Below are 20,710 nucleotides of genomic sequence, written 5' to 3'. Positions count from 1 at the left end.
TTCTTGTACACCAATGTGTACATTTAAAAAATGTGTGCAGGGTGTCATCAGAGTCCGAGTCTACGTAAATGCACGCCTCAGACGGCCTTTTCCCCGATTTTATTGAGGAAACCTGCGAAATATCCGTGGCCAGTAAGGAATTGTGTGAGGTAATAATCCACCTCTCCATGTTTCCTATCTGCCCAGGTCACCGGGTCAACAATCAACCTTGCAGTCATTCGCCCAGCAGTCTCTCCATTCTTGTGCCAGCCGAGCAGTTGCCCTCTTTTTGGCGTCGATACTTCCCAGAGACTCCCTCAGCAGGTAGGGTCCATCTTCTGGCCATTGCCACCAAGAACAGAGATACTGATGTATCTTCCTGCTTGGTCGAGTCGGGAACAAATTCGTTACAATATGTCTCATTTGCGCTGCATCGAATTTAGGTATTGGCCGTAAATATCCAAGCTTGCGCATTACAATTTTGTAACCCCTTCCCCAAGGGGTCCAGATCTATTTCCTTTCTTAACTCTTCCCATTTCTGTCGCTTACTCGTATTTATAGAGTGTTTTAAGGCCTTTCTTAGCAGCTCTATACTCCTCCTGTTCCTCTTCTGCCTCGCTCGCATTTCTTCTCCTGGTGGTATCCCTTTACTAATGGGCAGATATAAACTGTGGGGAACGATAATTCATTACAAAAAATGTATTCGAGACGATTACTGGCAAAATCTGGGAGATAATGGGACCTAAAATCTAAATCCACGAAATGATCGAACCAGAAATAGCATGCTCTACTTCTCTCAAATGAGCGGCGAGCATAGCGGCGATTATAGCGAAGAGCAAAGCGGCAAAAACAAATACTCTCTATAGATAGCGTTGCTCTATCTTCGCTTTGCTCCCCCACTATGCGCGGTCCCATACGGTTAACTTGTGTTTCTTTTCGCCGCTTTGCTCGCCGCTCCACTATGTTTCCAGCCTTATACACCTAAATCCTAGAGTTATTCGCTAAAAGAAAAAGCAAACTGGCCCTTTTCCCATTTAATGGAAATTTACTTACTGATAAGTTACCTTTTAATCATGAAACTAATGAAAAAAACATCCCATTGAGAGCTTATCAAGATTTTCTCTAAGAACAATTTTCAGTTACGTAACTCCTACTACATTTTCTTAAACTAAAATTTCATTTTTGAGGGAAACTGACCCACTTCTACTACATAACTTTCCCAAAAAATAATTTTTCAAGAAATATAATAGAAATAATAGTGACGTAATTTATATATGACGTTTAGGGGGGAAAAATAATAAATTACTGTTATGGAAAATTTTGAAAAAATATTTTATTTCACTAAAATTTTCTTAATTGTCTTATCCTTTTCAACAGATTTACAAACCGCATAAATAGCTTCGTATCCTTTTTTAACAATCTCGAATTTCCCTTCTAGACTATCATGGTCTATATTTTTAAATAAATGTTTTGGAAAATATGTTTTAAAAAACTGGTTCAACTGGTCTAGTCCATTTAATGCACACTTCTGTTCTATAGTTTCTTTATTAATTAATTCTTTTGATTCTTTTAATTCATTCTTGTAATCAGAGCAACTGTTTTCTTGGTCCATAAATTTGGAAAACAAATCCAAACATTCATGTAAACCAGTTTTATATTCTTTTAATATTCCAGTTTTTAAGTCATTAAAAGCTTCATTGGCCTCATTTAATTCTTCTACAAACTACAAAATAAAATATTAAATAAGATAGTTGCAGGTCCTAGATAATATTATTATTTCTAAATGGTACTGAATTTGTTTTTATTTTTACAGAGATAACGTTGTTTGGGATCCATGTTCAATGAATAGAATAATAAGTGAGATGTCTAAGAGGTTATACTGTTCTACAAGTTGGATGATAAGAAACGGTTTAGACGAATTGGTAAAATGGATAGAATATGTGTCATGAGATGCGCGTTGATGAGCTGGTGCAGAAAAATGGTTGGAGGTTGACTTAGGACCCGTGGAAGTGGTTTTTTTTTCAGTGGTAGGCTAGGGTTCAAGATGTATCAATGAAAGAATTGACTACCGAATTGGAAGTAAGCAATTGTATTAAATTCTTTTGTCTCCCAAGAACCTTCGTGGTGCGAAAGAGGAATTAGATTATGGGCTTAATGCAGATAAGTTGAAGGGAATAAAAACCATGAATAAGACTGAGAGAAATTAAACTGGTAATTTTTTTATTATCTGAAAGTGACAAAAAAAACGGGAAGATTTTTATTGCATTCGGTTTATTTAATTTTTTTAATTTATAATATGGGCAAAACCCAAGATTCCTCAGAAATAAAATAATAAATTTTTAATTAATTTATGAAATGGGTGGATAAAAAAATACACTAGCCTCAAAGAGTAAAGTTTCTGCTAGAAATATTAACAGCTTAATTATCCCGTCAAATGTAATGTAAATTAAAGTAGAATTATTTTTTTGGGGGTATTAAGTATTGAGATTTGGATATTATTAAATTTAACTAATTTATTTTTTTACTTAACTTTTGACAAATTGATTCTCTTCTACTCGACAAAATAGTTAACTAAGTCAACAATGTGGTATAATATCGTTGATTTTATTCATCATATTAAATAGGATTTTGCCATTTCAGTCGTGATACATTTATTCTGCCGAGCTTTCGACCTAGCGACTAGGTCATCTGCAGGGCTAGTTTACAAAGTAATATTTTTACATTACAGGGTTGGTGTGTCTTCTGTCCATGAACAGACAAGACAGAAGACACACCAACCCTGTAATGTAAAAATATTACTTTGTAAACTAGCCCTGAAGATGACCTAGTCGCTAGGTCGAAAGCTCGCCAGAATAAATGTATCACGACTGAAATGGCAATTATTTTTTAATCCTATTGAAACTATGAATCAGTCACCAAAAAGAATGAACACCATATTAAACTAATTCTATGATTTCTGCTTAAATTCACGCGTACCCAATTTGGACATAGAATTCTAAAAAGCCCTGTTCTTAGCGAGCATTTGGCAGCAGGACCCAAGAGAAACCCATGGAACCTTCTTCAAGTTAATCGGCCTTGCGATTTTAATTGGCCGATAACTTTCTTAATGGGTGTTTGGCTTATAAAGTAAAGTAAACGCCTATTTTTTCAGGCGGGGCTAAGCGTCCAACTACCATTTATTAGGTGTCGTGGACGGAGGCGAATAGCAAACGTACTTTACTATTTCTCATTTAACCATTAAATAAAATCCAAGGCCTAAAGACCGGGAATCGAACCCAGTACCACAATGCATATTAGCTTTGCAGGTCTCGTCTCTTAACTCGCTCGGCTACCGTGGCGCCCCTGGTGTTTGGCTTATATATACGTATACATATTTATTTAAAACAATATAACCTACTGCTGCAAAATCAGTATCCAAAGTTGAATGGTAATTAGCTTCCATAAATTTTTTGAATTCATCATAACTAACTTCATCTCTATAATTTTGTATAACATCCATTACGTACTTATAATAACTATAATATTGATCATAGAATTCAATAGCTAGTTGCTTAAGTGTTTTGGTAACATTGTTTATGTCAATCAGCTCTACACACTGTCTATACAATTGTTCAATCTCTTTACGTGTTGATCGTATTTCTTCTACTTGTTCATTCTTAATTTCGTCCCATTTTTGTATAATTTCTTGACGTTCCAAAATATCTTTTTGTATTTGTCGATATTTCCTCTTAATCTCACCTGTACACTCGAATAGTTTTAAATATATAATCTTATTAGTTGAAATATTAATCAGTTAAGAATAGTTATTCTCGGTTAAGTTTTATGGTTACTGTGCCAATAAAATTGTATAATTAACAAACCGGATGTAACAAAAGTCTGTGCGTTTACGTCCGTTTTCTTTAACAAGCATTATTAAGAAGACTTATCCCACAACCTTCAGCCAATCATTGCGCCATTAATCCAATTTCCTCTTTCGCACCACGAAGGTTCTTTAGAGTCAAAGAAGTTAATACAACTGCTTTTACTACCTCATCTTCGGTAGTAAATGTTTTCTTACAAACATCTTCGGCCGTTCAGCTCGTTTCGAACTCTAGCCAAACTAAAAAATCCTCTCTCATGGTCCTAATCCAATTTCGCATCATTTTTTTACACCAGCTCAACGTGCATCTCTTGAAAACTGGTCCAACCATCTTATAATTGGCCGTCTAATCTTTCTCTTACTTAGTGCAGCAGCCTCTTAGATATCTCATCATCCATCCTATGAACATGACCTAACCCAATGTAAACTTGGCAACATTTTCAAATTAAACGTCATTCACTTCGCCATAAAGATTATTCAGCTTTCTATTGTGTGGTTGTCCTACTTTTCTAAAAGTGCCAAAACATGTTACCTCTGTAAAAGTCTAGGAACTGAGCATTTATTTTGCTCACTGTTCAGAACCGTAAGTGAGCACAAGCCTAATCAAAGTCTTTCGTTTTACTATTGATTAGTCACTATCGAAAATGCTGAAGCCCATTGAATGACCTGTTAGCCGCCAGAATGAGTCTGTTGATCTCTTGTGTAATGTCATTGTGTGGGTGGGTCTCTCATCAAACATAGGTAATTTAAGCTAACTGCTTGTTCATAATTCCCTATCTAGAGAAACTGTGTCAAGGTTTTCTGTGTGCTCTCCAACAGCCGCCTCATCGTCTCATAGGCCAACATTTCTAACAGGACTTTCTAAAGCAAGAAAGGTTCACTTCAACTCTTCTGCCGATCTCTATAACATATAAGATCCAAGTCGTAAAGCCTAAGTCAAAGTTGGGTTGATTAAAAATTTAAAAAAAGGGACCCAGTGGTTTGTATTCCCGTATCTCTACTTTCTCAATATGAAGTCAATTTGTCTTCCTGGATAATTTTTTTTTTTTTCATCCTGGAAGTTCCAGCTCATTAATTTTTCCATCGCCATCTCTCTAAAGTCCAACCCAACGCAAAGCAAAATCTTTTCACGCAATTACTTTTCTTGCGAGGCACAGAAAGAATAGTTCTTGGCCAAGGCTCAAGGAATGCCCTGCTTATGATTGTCTTGATTGGTAACATATTCTCAATTTTTCTTCAAAAGTGATAATTTGCTTTATTTTTCAAGTTTTATTCACTTGAATGCTTGAAAGTAGTTTGCCTCTTCAATCCAAATTACTATTTGCTGTAATGACAATTCATGAGGGATAGACCTACAGCTTTCGGTTCCTAAAAACTTACTTACGAGTTGATGTATCGTAAACCATCCATTCAACTTGATAGCAAAGACTTCTGTTACACTCCATTATTTGTTACTGAATAAAATATTTCTAACAAAATAAACATTTTAGGTTGAATCAGTTTGTGTAAAGTAGTTTCGAAATACTAACACACTGTGAAAAACGGTTAGGTAGAAGGAGAAAAGTTTTTAAAAGATGGAAATCTTTAAATATTAACTGAAAATCTACTGTTCTTAAAAAAACTTACGAATAAATTTCAGTCTTTCAATTTTTCCTTTATCACATTCTGAAATATCTGCCTCTAAACTTTTTTTCGCTGCATTTAGTTCCAAATTTACTGTAATCAAATTAAAATATTTTTTTTTTTTCTTTAGTTAATATTTATAGGAATGTAATTGATAAGGGTGATTTCATATTAGTCGTCAAATTTATATTAAACTGTATTCTAATTCATTATTTATTTTAACATTTTAACCAGTTAAGCGTGTTTGACGTGTGTATACACGTCAAACCAAATCTCTATTACGGTTGTGAAAAATATAAATTTGCCATTAACTATAAAAACTCGAAATTTTAATAAAATACAATAAGAATAGTATTTGGTGGGATATTTCCTTTATCTTGCCAATAGAACTGCCAAGTATTTTATACGGAGTAGGTGGTGAGAGTCAGACAAATGATAAGTGGTTGGTACATGTTTGGTCTCCCCCATTAGAGATTGGGGAATTACGCACACAAATAGAAGCTCTCAACTCTTGTGCAATGCCGTTTTTTATCTTAGATAGAGGTACAGTCAGTACTAACTATTTCATTTTGCACAGAATACAAAGCTCTTTTCTTCCTTGTAAAAGCTCTTGCGTTTCTAGTTAACTAGAGCAATGCATACGTGAAGAAGCGGTTCAAGATTTTGAAATGCACAGAATGTTCTGGTAATCTCTAGCCCCAGAGAGAGATTGCAAAAAAAAAAAGTCGCTTGCAGTGACTATTACGACTATTGTAAACTTTTGGTTGTTTCGCCCTGCTGCGTTCGACGAGCATACACGTCATTGTCTAAATTTTAATTCTGTACACTTTAGGTTTTTTTTAAAAAACTAAATTCCACGCTTAACTAGTTAATTCGTACAATAAAGACCTAAAATTTTAAAAATCACTTTTTCGGCCTTAGGGAACATCAAAACTTTATATTCCCTCTGAAAACCCGAAAATTTGTCCCGATTACAATATTTATTCCTACTTATAAGAAGTAAAAAAGAGAGAAAGAAAAATACAAATTTTTAACAGATAAATACAGGATTTTGGAAGTTTTTGTCTCCTAAGATAGTTGCCTGGTGTTTTAAGAAAGCATCGTAACAGATAGAGGATTCTACTTACATAAAAATTGGGGGCATTGAGCAACACTTTGAGTACCACTGGAGATATTTTAGTGAAAGTTCAATTTTGGTACGTGATCAATATGTTGATGATGGATTAAATTGCGAAACGGAGTTCTAAATTGCAAGAAAAATACGCCTATTAATAAATGATTTTCTAAGATACTGCTTTTAGAAAATTTTCTGCGTTTAGTTCTCCCTAGAAGAATAGAAAGAAGTTAACCTTACTTTCAGTGTTAGTGTGAGCAATTGTCTTTTTCATACGGCCAGGATCAAAAGTGCTTTGTTTTCTTCGATAACTATTAATTTTGAATTGTTTTACCATCTTATTGGCAATAGCATCTTCCATCTTCTTCACATAGTCAAGTCTGCTTAAAATTTCTTCCAAAACACTGTTTTCAATTTCTAATTCTTTTTTATTATCTTTCATGATTAGGATTTTTTTTTTTTTTAGTTATATTATTTAATAAAATTATAGTTAAAGGAATCTCATCCAGTTAATTTACTTTTTTCACCACCTGGCAATTTATTAGAGAATTAAAAAATAATAAAATAACTCATTATACATGTGTGATAAAGAATTATAGGCATTGTACATCTTTAAACTCTATTTAGATTTCTGTTTGAATTGATAATTTACAATGAGCGATAAAATTCACAAATTCAACAAAATCGATTATCGATTTTTTATTTTAACCTTAACCCTTAATACCTTTTATAAATATATTTTATTGTTTACGTATGTAGTATAGTATGTATAATTCCGTGTATGCTTTTTAAATATCAACCAAAAAGTCTCCTAGTGCGTTTATGATTTAACATCACTATTCCAGGTCTACCTTACTTTTTGTTCTCAGTAAAACATTCATATTAATTTCTAGTAACCAAAGTAACATGCGGCCAGCTACTTTGTTCTGGAATGTTCTCACACGATGCTTTGTCTAATTGGTTGAGCGCTGTAGCATTATCACATGCTTTAATTGAAAATCCAGCCCAGAGAGAACAACTATTAAGGGTTTTATTAGCACCAGATCCAAGCTCATCACCTGTAACTCTGTTACAGCAGGTTTCACTTCTACTGCAACAGGTCAGAAGTCTTAAACAATACTCGTAAAATGGAATATCTTAAATCTAAATTTGTTTACTAATTATTTTTGTTTGTTTTTTTTGTATCATAGAGTTGTAAAGTTCAAAGTAAAATTGGATTTCTGATATTATTAGCTACCTGGTTATCTCATTGCCAGCTGGCTGTAAAACATTTTCTGGAGTTACCTACTGCCATACCATATCTCACTGCTCAGGTAAGTGAATCAATTTTTCTTGCTTTATTTTTTTTTTTAATTTTTGTTTTTAATTAATTTTAATTTATTTATTAAAGGCAGGTTCTAATGAAAGGGACGACAATGAAGAATTAGTGCAAGGATTATGTGCATTTTTGATTGGTATTTGTACATTATTCAACGATGGTTCAGTTTCGCCTTACAATAAGGTAATTCTGATTTTTTGACTTCTCTGATTTTAAATATCCATTACCTTACGCTTTTAATATCCTGTGAGGGTGCTAGCCACTTCTAGGAGAGTAGAGGTTTCTTTGCGGGTTACTTCTGGGCTACACCAAGAATTTTTTTTGGCGACATCTTGGTCATCCAGTGTCGAGACCTGGATCTTCATGTCGCCACTTCCACCTTTTCCAAATCCTTCTTCACGTGATCAATATATCTTCACCTTCATCTGCTAGGGAAGTACAATCTCAAAATTGTTTCATGCATTTTGTTTTCGACCAACTATTCCACATGGTAGCTGTAATAGTTTCTCTTTCTGGACTTGATGAAACGAATGATGTTTTCTTAATTTGTTTGGTGCTTTTATTTCATTGAAGCTCAGTCAGGATCAAAACTTATCTGAGAGAATATGTTTAATGATTGCGAATCAGTAACTTTTTTAGTGTCCAGATATCCGCATTAGAAGAAGGGTCGTCCTAAATTTTTTGAAATACTCCAAAGCAGTCTATTACCTGCCGTAATCATTTTCATAATTTTACCTTTTACCTCGTTCTCGTTGATTATCTTAACTCCAGGAGGTAAGTAAAGCGCTCAACAGCCTTCAAGTGGTAAGCTCCATATTGGAGATAAAAATTCCTTTTAAGATCTTGGATTCACTAATAGACTGCTATACTCTCCCTCTCTAACTGACGTGAGCTCCCGAAATTATGTTTTGGCTCCTTATTTATAATAGAGTCTCGGTGTAATCAAGAAATAGCCATGCTTTTGTAGATTATAAACTATAACTGCAGATAATTAAAGTCACTAAGTTTTATAAACCAGATTTTGTTTATTTCTATACAGGATTCACTGTTACATCTTGTCTCTAAAAGGATAGGAGTGGAAACCTTTCTATCAAAACTAGGAGAAGTCTCTAGACATGAATATTATAGTAAAGCTTCTAAACAGCCACATCCTAGGGCTGATTCTCCTTCAGAACTACTATTAGATTATGAATTCTGTAAATTATTTAAAGCACTCGAAGGTAAATTTTATTTATTTCATGAAAATTTATTAGAAATTATTGGAATAATGTATTCAAGAATAATTGATTCTCAGAACAAATGAACTAATTTAAACGAAATGTGGCCCCCCCTTGTAAACACCAACTCCAAGTTGATAATTTTAAAACATTACCCATGCAATAACCTTTTAAAAAGTACTAAATTTCACTAATTTTATTATTTTATGTTTATAAAATGATTTTCTCTTCATTAACATTTTTGAATAACACTTATGTACACAATGTAACCTTCCTCACTTAGTCAACAAATGGTGGTTGAGGTGGAAACGTAGGTGAAGTCGAATGCTTTACACAAAACTCAGTTGAGAAAGTATGAAAACGATCTGTGATTCAATAAACATGCTTGTTATGACGGATAAAATCAACAATATGTTTTTGGTTTATCAAAATTGAGGTAACATTTTACTAAAAACGTTTTTCCATTTAATAAGTGGCCTCAACGATTTTTCATTTAACTGTGTATGCTGTTTACGTACTTGCTGATTTATAACTATTTAAAAATATTTTCTCTGGTTTTAGGGGAGAGATAGAGATAAATCTCTCAATTTAACATTCAGTCAAATGAACTTATCTGTGTATTAGGTTGGTTTTTTATTACTGGATTATTTTGGTTTAACTTTGGAACTTACGACAGAATAGTGTGTTCCATCTAGATTTCGGTTAATTGACTTATCACACTGAACCTATTCAGTTCTATTGGATGTGTGGTCCATTCTGTGAGTAAAACCTCTCTTTTGTCTACAGATAAACAGTTCCTCAGCTACGTGTTAACGCAAAGACACATACTTTGCCCTTTCGAATTGTCACTCGATCGTAGCTCCATTTTTTCGGTGTCTAGGCTGTAAGCAGGATCAGGTTAAAGTTTAAAAATTTAGCTCGTTATTTTCTAAGACAATCTGATGCTATAGTGCAGCGTTTCCCAAACTTTTTTTGGCTCGCGTACCACTTGGTAGTACTTCATGCTGAATTGTAGCACTTCGTAAAAATGATTGTACGATATTTCGTGAAATTTGTTATTTTACTATTACTACCTTTATTTCTATAGAGATGCCAATGTATCTGTTGCAAAGGAGCTCCTAGTTCAGGTTCTCTTTATAAACTTTGTAAAATGTAAGATCTTAGTTTTAAAACTTTTTTGAATAATTAAAAATTGCGTACATATTTTTCTCTTTAAAATTATTAACTAATTCACCAAGTTCTTCTTTAGGATTATCATATTTGTGCCCAAATCTTCTAAATTAATTTCTTTTAAGCATTCAACTACCTGTAAGTACCAATTGAATTTAATGTAGCTTGGATAGAGCTTACTCATTACAGCTTCTTTAAGCAGATCTTTACATAGTTATCATTTAAGTTCAGCCACATGTTAATTCTATTAAATTTTCTTTATCTTTTACCGAGAATGATGTAGCTTTTCCTAAATTTTCTTTATAGAAGGTGTTTGAAATGCATTTGTGTTTTCGGGTTTTGGGAAAACACTCCATGAAAGACAATTTTAATCCTGCTAAATGTGCTATTATATTTTCTTATATATCTTGAGGCAGACTAACCTTATTACTCTACATATTAACAATTTTACTGTAAAATTAATTAAAATAATTTTTATGTATTATAGTAAAAAACGTTTCTTTGATATTGTTATGCTTTCATTTTTTTTTTAAATTTTTTATGTCCGCCATTATTGATTATTTTTCGCGTACCACCAACCAGCAACTCGCGTACCACTAGTGGAAACGCTGCTCTAGTGTATTGTCTTGCATTATCATGTTCCAGAAGTACTGTTTTTCTTTAGACAAAGGGTATTCAACTTCTTGCCTCCAAAGATACTTCTTTATTACCAAAGAATTCTTGAATTACATAGTAGATTATACTTTAAAGGTTAAATTACATTTATTTTGGTAATACATATTAAAATGAAACACCTGAAAACGCGAGGACGTTTGTCCCATCTTAGTGTAGTATTAACGAGCATTAAAAGTATTGCCAAAATTTCTAGTTTGATGAAATTAGCGTGATCGAAACTGTCAAAATTACCGAGTATTTGTCCAGAAAATGTATTTTAGGAGGTTTCTGGCAGGATAGGAGATACTTGAAACTTCTCTTTTAAGTGTTATTTTAGTGAATTGTATTTTTTATTGTCTTTATTTTGAATATTGATTTATTGGAAAGGTACTGAGTTTGAAAAAAGAGGATTTTAGATTTCTACCATCTCTCTCAAAAGCAAGCAGTTTACTTTCTCTTAATGTTGTACTAAAATGAAGTTATTGCGATAATATCAACATTTTTAAAATCTAGTTTTATTAAAAATATCCGTTTTGAGTGTTGTTTTGATATCTGTGAATTCTATTTCTATGCCATAGGTATGGTAATAAAAGTTGTTAGTCCAAATAAAATGAATTCTCCTGGAGATATAACTGAAAATAATCTTGTATCTGAATATAAGGATGTCATAAGAGAACAAGATAAGAAACTGGCTGATTTACAAGAGAGATATGATCTAGCTGTGCGAGAGAAAAGTGCATTACAACAAAAATTGTCTCAGATCGAACAGGATATGGCAAGATTAGCGGATGAAAATGCATTGTTAAGAGCTCAGGTGAGTGCTTAGCTTAAATATATCTATTAATTACTTAGATTGAATATGATTATGTCGATGGGTACTGTCATCATCTGTACCGCATCCATAGAAGAGGATATTGTGCCGCCGATCCTCCTTAGAACCACTAAGGAACTATTTCATGGTTGTCCTTGTTTTTGCGATATCTTTTCTTTTAGTCTGGAGGTTCTAAAGGTCTCAAAACGTTTAACAAATGAATGATATAATTATTTATTTATTTATTGACTGCTTCATACATAAATGTACATACAGCAAGGGAGTGAGACTTGCAATAAACATACTAAATACATTATGTAAAATACAAAAGAAAATACAACTAAAAAAGATACTATTAAGTGAAAATAAAAAAAATATAAATATATGTAGTTTTATAATATCAATTAAAAAAACAAACAAAATATAAACTTAAAATTAATGTTGGCAAATGCTTAAACTGATTACTAAACAGAAATAAAACTATTAAAATAAAGTAAAACATGTATACTGTCTTTAAAAGTTGCAATATACTGCATATGACCAGCTAACTTAGGTTAAGTAGCGCTCTAAATTTGAGCACAAAAATGATAAAATGGTAAACATTCCGTATCTGTTTAAATCATTTAAAAGTGAATTTAAATCATTATAACAACCAATCTGATAATGTATTCTATACAGATAGTAAGCTGGGCAAATAAAAAATATATATGCGCTAACGTTTCTGTCACGTCTAAATTACAGTGTTTGCATTTCTCATTGAAATTTAAAATGTATTTAGTTCTATTTTTAAATAAATAACACACTGATCTATTGAAGCAACCTGTAGCTGGCTTGATTTTTTAGATTTTACACGGCGGGACGGGACCCATGTCCCACGGTACCGCAGCCGCCAAGAGGCTTATTGCGCCTTCCCTTAAGACTAGTAGATGAAACCTCCCCTTCTAAGAAGGTTGAGCGCTTTCCCTACCAGTTCCTTTTGCGCTACTATCTCCTCTGGTCTCAAGGTATCAAAGATTTCGTAGCGCAGTCTCCCGATTGCAAAGCAATCGAATAACAGGTGAGAGGCCGTTTCTTCCTCTTCTTGGCACACAATCTGCACAACGGTTCCGAGCTGATAAAGCCCTACCTTGTGCAGATGCTTTCTGAACCTGCCATGCCCTGTGAATAGGCCTGTAACCAGAGTAATCTGATTTCTGCCCAAGCACAGAGTCTCTTTGGCACTTTGTTTGCACAGCAAGGGCATAACCCTCTTGCTGTGTTTGACCCCAGGAAGCATCACCCAGAACTTTTCATATTTTCTCCAGATCCAGTCTCTGAGAGCCTCACGAATTGCACCCCTAGTGATCCCCAGGACTGGTTCTGGGCCAATGAAGGGAGTACTAGCTCCATTCCTGGTCAAGTGATCAGCTATTTCATTTCCCTCAATCCCCACTTGGCCCGGCACCCACTCAAGTCGGCATAGCTGGCTAATAATTTTCTTTATTTGGAAGGACATTTCTAATTGGAGATTTGAACTATTGTTATGGAAAATTGTTATGAATAATATAATGTGATACAATCCTTATTGCTCTTCCCAGAAATGGTTGTTGGCTCTTTTTTGAATTTATTATTGATACGCCCGGCCAACATTTCAAACACTTTGGGGTTTTTTTACTCTTTGGCTTTAAAGGTTGCGCATACCTGTTACAGAACTTATTGTTTTGTAGCTTTTAAATAAAAAAAAAAAAAATTGTATAATAAAATTGAGATTAATACTTTATACTTTGTTTAATGTAAATTGAAATAATGAAATTATGCCTTTTATTGCAGGTGAATTCTGGTTCAGTTACTGTAGGTTCTGATATGATAATGGAACTAGAGCGTTGGAAAGGGGAATGTAACCGAAGAGAAGATACCATACAAAATTTGGTAAATATATTTCTGACTTTTTTTTCAGCTCAGAGGAAGTATCGTGATTTGGCGATTTTTTGAAACTTACACCGGAAGGATGTACATGTTTTTGGTGTGGATGGAGGTCTGATAGTAAAAATTATGTTTTATGTTGTGTGATTTCAGTGCAACGCAAGCAAAAACTATCGATCACTAATTGTTATTTTATTATATTTCTCTTTAATACCACTGATCTCTTTTTCTTTTGTTTCAAGGAATCAGAATTAAGAAGACTACGATTGAATCAATCACTGCCACAAGTTACACCACAAGCTGAAAATGTTGACCAATTAAAGGTAAGAAAGAAAAATTTATTGCTGATGCGTTATTTACACCTTTTTAGCTTTTCCTATTTCCATCAGATAGTTTTCTTATTTTTATCTGTAGTATTGAAAAAAATTAATTCATTTCTTGATAGGTTTTTCCCTTTCGTCTGTTAACTTCGTGCCACCAGTACTCTATCCTGTCAATATCTTAAAAGGTTTTTCCGCCATCAACTAGCCAATAACCTTCTTCGCTGGCTTTTCACTTCTTCTTTTTCTCGCAGAGTTCCGTTTCCACACCTCCTACGGGAAGTGTAGCCGCTCTTTTCAAATACCCTTTTCTAGCTAAGTTTTAGATTTGCCAGTCTTTTCTTCATGATCTCTTTTGCATTCATTCAATTCCATTATGTTCAGCCCCAGGACCTTTTTAATACCAGCTACATTCCAATAACCCATCATCTCCACTGCATTCACTTTCTTGCAGATTTTCTGCGTTGTGATCCAGATTTCTTTCCCAGTTTCCTTAAACTTTTGGTGTATTAGTTGCGTGTATGAGATCTGTAAATTTTTGTTTGAACATTTCTTTCTCGAATAATTCGTTGAAAGGCACCTCCTTAACTTTAGAGATGTGTAGGTTTCCTTTGAAGGGACTTTTTTTTTCTGCATTTTACGGTCTTATCTCTTGTGTATTGTTGAGGAGAATGAAATTTAATGCCGTGTTTGGATATAGAAGGAAATTCCTCTGCAGGAAGTACGCCCTTTAACTCAATGGGAGTTTCACTTTTTTTGAGATTTTTTTGAAAGTATCTCCTTGGAATATCTTTAAACTTCCTGTGTACGTTTACATTTATTTACCATTTTTCTAGCAAAATAGTCGCATAATTATATTATTTCATAAGATCCTTCTTATCTTGAGCGATAGTCACTTGTTCGTCCGCGAAATAAATTATGGAGAGCTCACTTCTCCTTTTGGAGTTACCAATCTGATAAAATTTTCTAAAACAGCCATTCGTCATTCTTTCTTAATACATGTAAAACATACACATACAGCATCCAAAGTTTTAACCACTTAGATGCCTCGAAGGTTTCAGGTAAAGCTGTACATAGTTTTTCCATGATTACATATTTCCTGTAGACATTAAGCCCTTTCTCTAAACCAATTCCCCGTGATGCTTGCTCTTCTTTCATCTTGCACTCTTGCTAAACCCACGAAAGTCAAGTGCAAAAAAAAAAAAAAAGTAGCAAATTCTTTATTATTGGCATTTTTAATTAATTTATTACTTTTTTACTGTTTAAGATACAAGAATTACAAGGTGAGATCGAGAGGTTGGCAACAGATCAAGATGATCTTCTGGAATTGCTGGCTGATAGAGAAACCAAATTGTCTTCTTATAAAGAGAGACTTCGACAGTTGGGCCAATGGGTATGTAGTTGAAAGTTTAATTGGAAAATTCTACTGTTTTACTCTCAGCTTTACTCGTACTATTTGGAAAGAACTGGGTAAATTTCTCTGAGCTTAGGTAGGAACCAGATTGTCCTGATGACTGGCCTCCTTAGGCAGGTTCAATAAACATCTCCAAGGGGGTGATGGTGAGATTATTTAACCCAGATCCTCAGAGTAGACTCTGCCTGGAATAGAAGCACTCTGCTTCTCGTATCTATAGGAACAGTTCCTAAAAGAACCCAAACATTCTTTTGACTCTACGGGCATTGACATTAGTCATCAGCCTACCTCACGGAGTCAATATAATTATCGTCTCTCTGGGAATATTATATCATCATATTTACAAGTTTTAAGTTACAGTTTGCGATGCTAGCACGCGAATTGACAAAACTGCCTTTTTCTGACGCTGTTTTCTTTGTTAGATTTTTATTTATTTATTTATTTTATTCCCTGTACTTATGTTAACTAGTTCGTGCTTCTATCACTATGTGTCTTTGAAGAACAGTCTGTGCCTTACCACAAAGTAGTGAATTTGGGCAGTACCACTTTAATACTTGTAAGTTTTGTTCCCTACGTTTCGGCCACCATTGTTGCTCTCTATCATCAAGACCTTTTTTTTAAAAATATGGTGATTTGTACATTGTTGATTGAAAAGGGACGATTATATAATAATTGGTTCTAAAGGGTCAGGTTGTACTACAGTACCTCTGGATAAGTTTATTTTTATATTTTAGATATTTAGTTTACCGTGCGTAAACAGAGACCATTTTCAAAAAAAACCTTTATCGGACTCAGGGAACATCAGTACGGATACGAGGTGTGGCCATTAAATAACGAGACTATTGTTGTAAAACATTTTATTTTAAATTTATACATACTTAGTTATTATCACCTTCAATATACACCCCTCCCCTATCCCTATAACGCTCCATGCGAATTTACCATTGTTCAGAAACAGTGCTGGAAGTCTTTTTCTGTGAGTTCCTGCATGACGCGTGCCGCTTTTTCTTTCACAGCTTCAACCGACTGAAATCGTGTCCCTTTTAATGCAGATTTGACTTTGGAGGAACAGATCAAAAAGTCACATGGGGTCAGGTCAGGCGAATAAGGCGGATGGCCAAAAAAAACTGGGATGTTATACTTGGCTAGAAACGTCTTGTGACAGACAATGCAGTGTGAGCCGGCGCGTTGTCTTGATGGTGAACCCTGTGACTTGTTCTTCTCCTTACATTTTCACGGAGTTGAGAAAGCATCTCACGGTAGTAATGTTGATTAATTATAATCAATATTTTCATCCGTTTTGGACGTGGAAGGGCGACCAGGGCGGTCATCATCTCCGACGTCTTCTCCAGCCATCTTGGAAATCTCTTGAACCACTCAAAAACTTGTGCACGTGATAAACATTCATCACCATAAACTTCTTTTAATAAAAGATCAAGTTGCAGTAGCGGTTTTACCAAAGGTTTGATGTGAAATTTCACGACAATTCGTTGCTCTACTACAGGTATAGTATCATGTTTTCGGCAAAACGAAACTAACATCTCTAATACAAACGACGGTTCCGGTAAGACAGATTTCTCTACAAACATGTCAGACGCTGCACAATCGAAAGAGAAGGCTTTACGCTGCACAGCTGTCGGTCGTTAGGATTTGGCACATGCATAGTTCTTCTGTAGCAGCATTAGTCTCGTTATTTAATAGCCACACCTCGTATTTCTGGCGAAAAATCGATATTAAAAAAATTATAATCGATTGTATTGTTTTTTGTTTTATTTTTTTATTTTTACTAGGATAAGATGAAGAAATTAGGGAAATTTTGTGAGAAAAAACTTGTAATATTTCATATCATTTTTATTATTTCATACCAATTACAGGTTTATTATTATTATACTTCATACCAATTACAGGTAGAAGATGATGAAACAGAAGGAGAGAATGCTGTACAAATAACTGCCTAAAATAATTCGATTATCAAATAACATTTTTGACCAAGCTATGAAGAGAACTAGTCAGGCAGCAGCCCTTTTGAAAGTACATAATATATTCTGACATCTGTTCACAATTTTTTAGTTTAATAAATTTTTATAATTGGTTTCGTATTCGGCCTTCTGATCATTAACAATTGATTGTTGATTCAATTAAATGTTTATTTATGTGTATTGTATACATATTGTAAATAATAATTCCTAATTGTTAATTATAAATATTTCTTTTTGTAAAAAAAATAATTATAAATTTATTCCTCCTTATAACTGAGACTTAAATTGTATAGCACATTCGCCAGGCTTCCTTATTTTTTCATTAAATACAGAACGGCATTAAAATTTGTAACCTATGATGACATACGACAGTAGTAACTCTCTCAACAAAACATTTCCTTTGATTTTCTCGACGACAATCCAGTATTAAAAACAAAAAACGAACAAACAAAATCAATTTATAGTTTGCTATAACAAAAAAGTAACTAGTTACAAAAAAAAAACAAAATTGAAAAAGCTTAAAATCTGTTGTAAGTTCCTCAATATAATAATATTGAGTAATGTGTTTTGTAGCGATTCTAGCGATTAAGTGGGCAAATTGGAATAATAACCTTAAATAAATAATGTTGACTTCTTTCATAAAAAAAACGTAGTTAACTTACTTGTTTCTCAAATATTCTTTGTCTTTAGCTGTACTGTTTTTTTTTTTTTTTTTTTTTGCATTGGCTTCCGCCATACAGCCAGCATCGTCTAGGTGCTTATCACTAGAATATCACTCACTCTCCATTCCTACTTATAAAAACCTTCGCTTCACACATTCATCTCTACTATATACAACTATTTACATACAAACTTACAACTAATGGATGGATCAGTACTCTGTGCTCCTGCCATCCTTATAGCTTAACCAAAATTAAAATCACGTAATCCTTCTCTAAGCATTTTCTTCCATTCATTCTAATTCGGCTATAGCTTTTAAATACATTCATATTTCATTGCTAGCTCTGCTATCGACTTAAGCACATAAATGTTGGTGGAGAATATAATGTCTTCGTAGCGAAATGGGGCATCTAAATACCTGTATATACCGTCAAACATTCGTTTCCTTTCTACCACATAACGTGGACATATCATTATTACATGTTTGAAATCCTCCTCCTCATTGCAATCTACGCAAAGAGGAGAGGACCTTTTGTTGATCCTGTGTAGATACGATCCGCACACCGCGTGGTACGCTCTCAGCCTGCTTATTGTCGTAACAACCCATTTATTAGTGACAGTTCCCTTAAACCATGGTTGTCTAGGTAACTGATCTGCCATAGTTTTATAGAATCTACCTTTATCACCATTATTGTAATCTGTCTGCCATTTTTGTAGTGCTGCTTTTGCAATTATACCCTTGATATCGGTGTGTGGTAATTTATAATTAGCCATTTCCCCACTATTGGTGGCTTCCTTTGCAAGTGTATCAACAATTTCATTCTCTTTTATACCACAATGACCCCTTACCCACAAAAAAATTAATGCAGACTCCCTTCTCTTTAAAAATGGCAATAGTTTCTACAATCTCTGCGATAATGTGATTCATTCCTGTAGACTGGTTGTGTATATGTGATAATTTACACATCGCACTCTGGCTGTCACTAATAATGGTATATTTTTTCTCCGACAACGAATAAATATATTTTAAAGCCGTTAAAATAGCAATTAGCTCCGCTGTATAGATGGACGCCTCATCTTCTAATTTAATTATCGTAAAATAGTTCCGAACCGGATCATACGCAGCACTACCGACTTTATTATTGATTTTGGACCCATCTGTAAATAAACGATATGAGCCCGGATAATGGGAAGAAATGTAATCTTCGAAGGCCGCGGTTCTCATCTTTTCCGGTACCTTTATCAAGTCGAAGGAAGTGTTAACACTTAATTCGCTCAATAAATGTTCGTATTTTAAGTTGTACACATCTAACTTATTATTAGAATATACCTTATCTCTAAAGGTAGAGATTCTAATAAAACTTTCTGTGTAAATGGGGCCTTTCTTTTTTGTCCAATATTTGTGAGTGAGGACTTCGGTATTTAATTGGCTTATTTTATTATAAATTATCCGGTTCGTGGCTAATTTTTTTAAGACATATCGATCGGACAGTACTTCTATTCTATAAGCGAGCGGTAATTCGCCAGCCTCTGCGTACATTACGTCACAGGTGTGCTGTTCAAGAATCCGAGACACAATCTGATACATTTATTTTGTAGTACGTAAAGGGGTCGCATAACATACTTGCAGGCCTGACCATACAGAAAACTCAAAGTTAGAATAAAAAGTAAAGGTTGCCTTGGAAACTTCAATTAATAAGTGATTATTATCTTTAATTTTCTGTCTTGGGTTATTTGCTGTTCATAATTCCTGATTGTTCACAATTCTGTGCCTTCAGTTTTGTACAGATACTTCTGAAATCAGCTCTGCTGAGTTTCGTGCATATTCTTATTTATCATGCAGTAATGTTTTTACTATTCTTGTTACGATCATTAGGTCACTGTTTTTTGATATGGTTATCATTTTTGAGATAATATTTAAGTCTTTTGTCTTAATAAATTATAAATGTCAAACACTATAAACATAAATAAGCCGGCTTCAGTATTCTTTTCAAGATTTTACTTACTTATGCACTTTCTATAAAATTTGAATCACTTATTCATAATTAATTCATTTAAATATAGTTATTTTCCAGCGCAAATGAAAGATGTATAATTTTGCTTAAATTCGTCCCCCCCCCCCCACAAACAAATACAAATCAAACTGTAGAATTTTAAAGTATTACAAATACATTAATAATTTCTTGGTTTCATTAATTTTAGTTTCAATATTTTTAGAAAAAAAAAAAAAAATGTATGAACATTTTGAATTACACATGTACATAACATGTGTGTAACCTACCTCACTTAGTTAGCCAGCTCGTGGTCAGATTGAAGTGCATTGCGTGTTGGGAACTTCTCTAAGTTTTAGAAATAAATCATTTTAAACCAAATTAAACTTTTTTCAATAAAATTGAAGATCGAATTGTTTAATTTGGTTGCTACGTACTTGAACTGCATGATAAAATATTACGATTTTTGCAGTCTTACACTAGGTGTGAATTTAGTCAAAATTATTAATGTAGCATTCTTTATAAATGATAGTTTTGGTGCTCGACCGTTGTTAATTGATGATTATGGGGAATATTGTGGTGCGGTCAATAAATTCATAAAACAAATTTCTTTCTTCATACCAACGTTTCGGTAAATTTATTACCCTTCTTCAGGGTTTGTACAGAAGGAATGTTACACTAATATAGATACAAATTGAG

General features: G+C 33.7%; 2 protein-coding genes across 2 annotated transcripts in view; one reads left to right on the top strand and one right to left on the bottom strand.

Moving 5' to 3' along the window:
• The window catches only part of p115 (General vesicular transport factor p115), a 28,633-nt gene extending 8,687 nt beyond the window's left edge, over positions 1-19,946 (top strand). The window contains exons 9-17 of the mRNA XM_074137231.1: positions 7,469-7,674; positions 7,766-7,888; positions 7,966-8,076; positions 8,933-9,113; positions 11,513-11,748; positions 13,555-13,653; positions 13,890-13,970; positions 15,235-15,360; positions 17,289-19,946. Coding sequence (XP_073993332.1) covers positions 7,469-7,674; positions 7,766-7,888; positions 7,966-8,076; positions 8,933-9,113; positions 11,513-11,748; positions 13,555-13,653; positions 13,890-13,970; positions 15,235-15,360; positions 17,289-17,339 — 1,214 coding nt within the window. The 3' untranslated portion in view covers positions 17,340-19,946. The remainder of the gene's footprint in view (positions 1-7,468; positions 7,675-7,765; positions 7,889-7,965; positions 8,077-8,932; positions 9,114-11,512; positions 11,749-13,554; positions 13,654-13,889; positions 13,971-15,234; positions 15,361-17,288) is intronic.
• Positions 1,286-7,127, bottom strand: LOC141458783 (uncharacterized). Its single transcript, XM_074137232.1, has 4 exons — positions 6,816-7,127; positions 5,465-5,554; positions 3,377-3,717; positions 1,286-1,702 (listed from the first exon to the last, which is right to left on the bottom strand). The coding sequence occupies exons 1-4, from the start codon at positions 7,015-7,017 to the stop codon at positions 1,313-1,315; spliced, it is 1,023 nt and encodes a 340-aa protein (XP_073993333.1). The 5' UTR covers positions 7,018-7,127; the 3' UTR covers positions 1,286-1,312.
• Positions 19,947-20,710: the final 764 nt, after the last annotated feature.

The sequence above is a fragment of the Rhodnius prolixus genome, unplaced genomic scaffold (genome assembly GCF_049639745.1).
Source record: "Rhodnius prolixus isolate KJV_2025 unplaced genomic scaffold, Rpr scaffold_5, whole genome shotgun sequence".
Lineage (NCBI taxonomy): Eukaryota > Metazoa > Arthropoda > Insecta > Hemiptera > Reduviidae > Rhodnius > Rhodnius prolixus.
Note: the sequence above shows the minus strand (reverse complement) of the source record. Positions and strands in the feature narration are given on the sequence as shown.

Coding starts and splice junctions, on each gene's coding strand:
- LOC141458783 (XM_074137232.1), bottom strand. CDS start 7,017: ATGAAAGATAATAAAAAAGAATTAGAAATTGAAAACAGTGTTTTGGAA. Junction 3,718..5,464: donor TGAAAGACTGAAATTTATTC/GTAAGTTTTTTT, acceptor TCGAGTGTACAG/GTGAGATTAAGAGGAAATAT. Junction 1,703..3,376: donor TGGATACTGATTTTGCAGCA/GTAGGTTATATT, acceptor TTTATTTTGTAG/TTTGTAGAAGAATTAAATGA.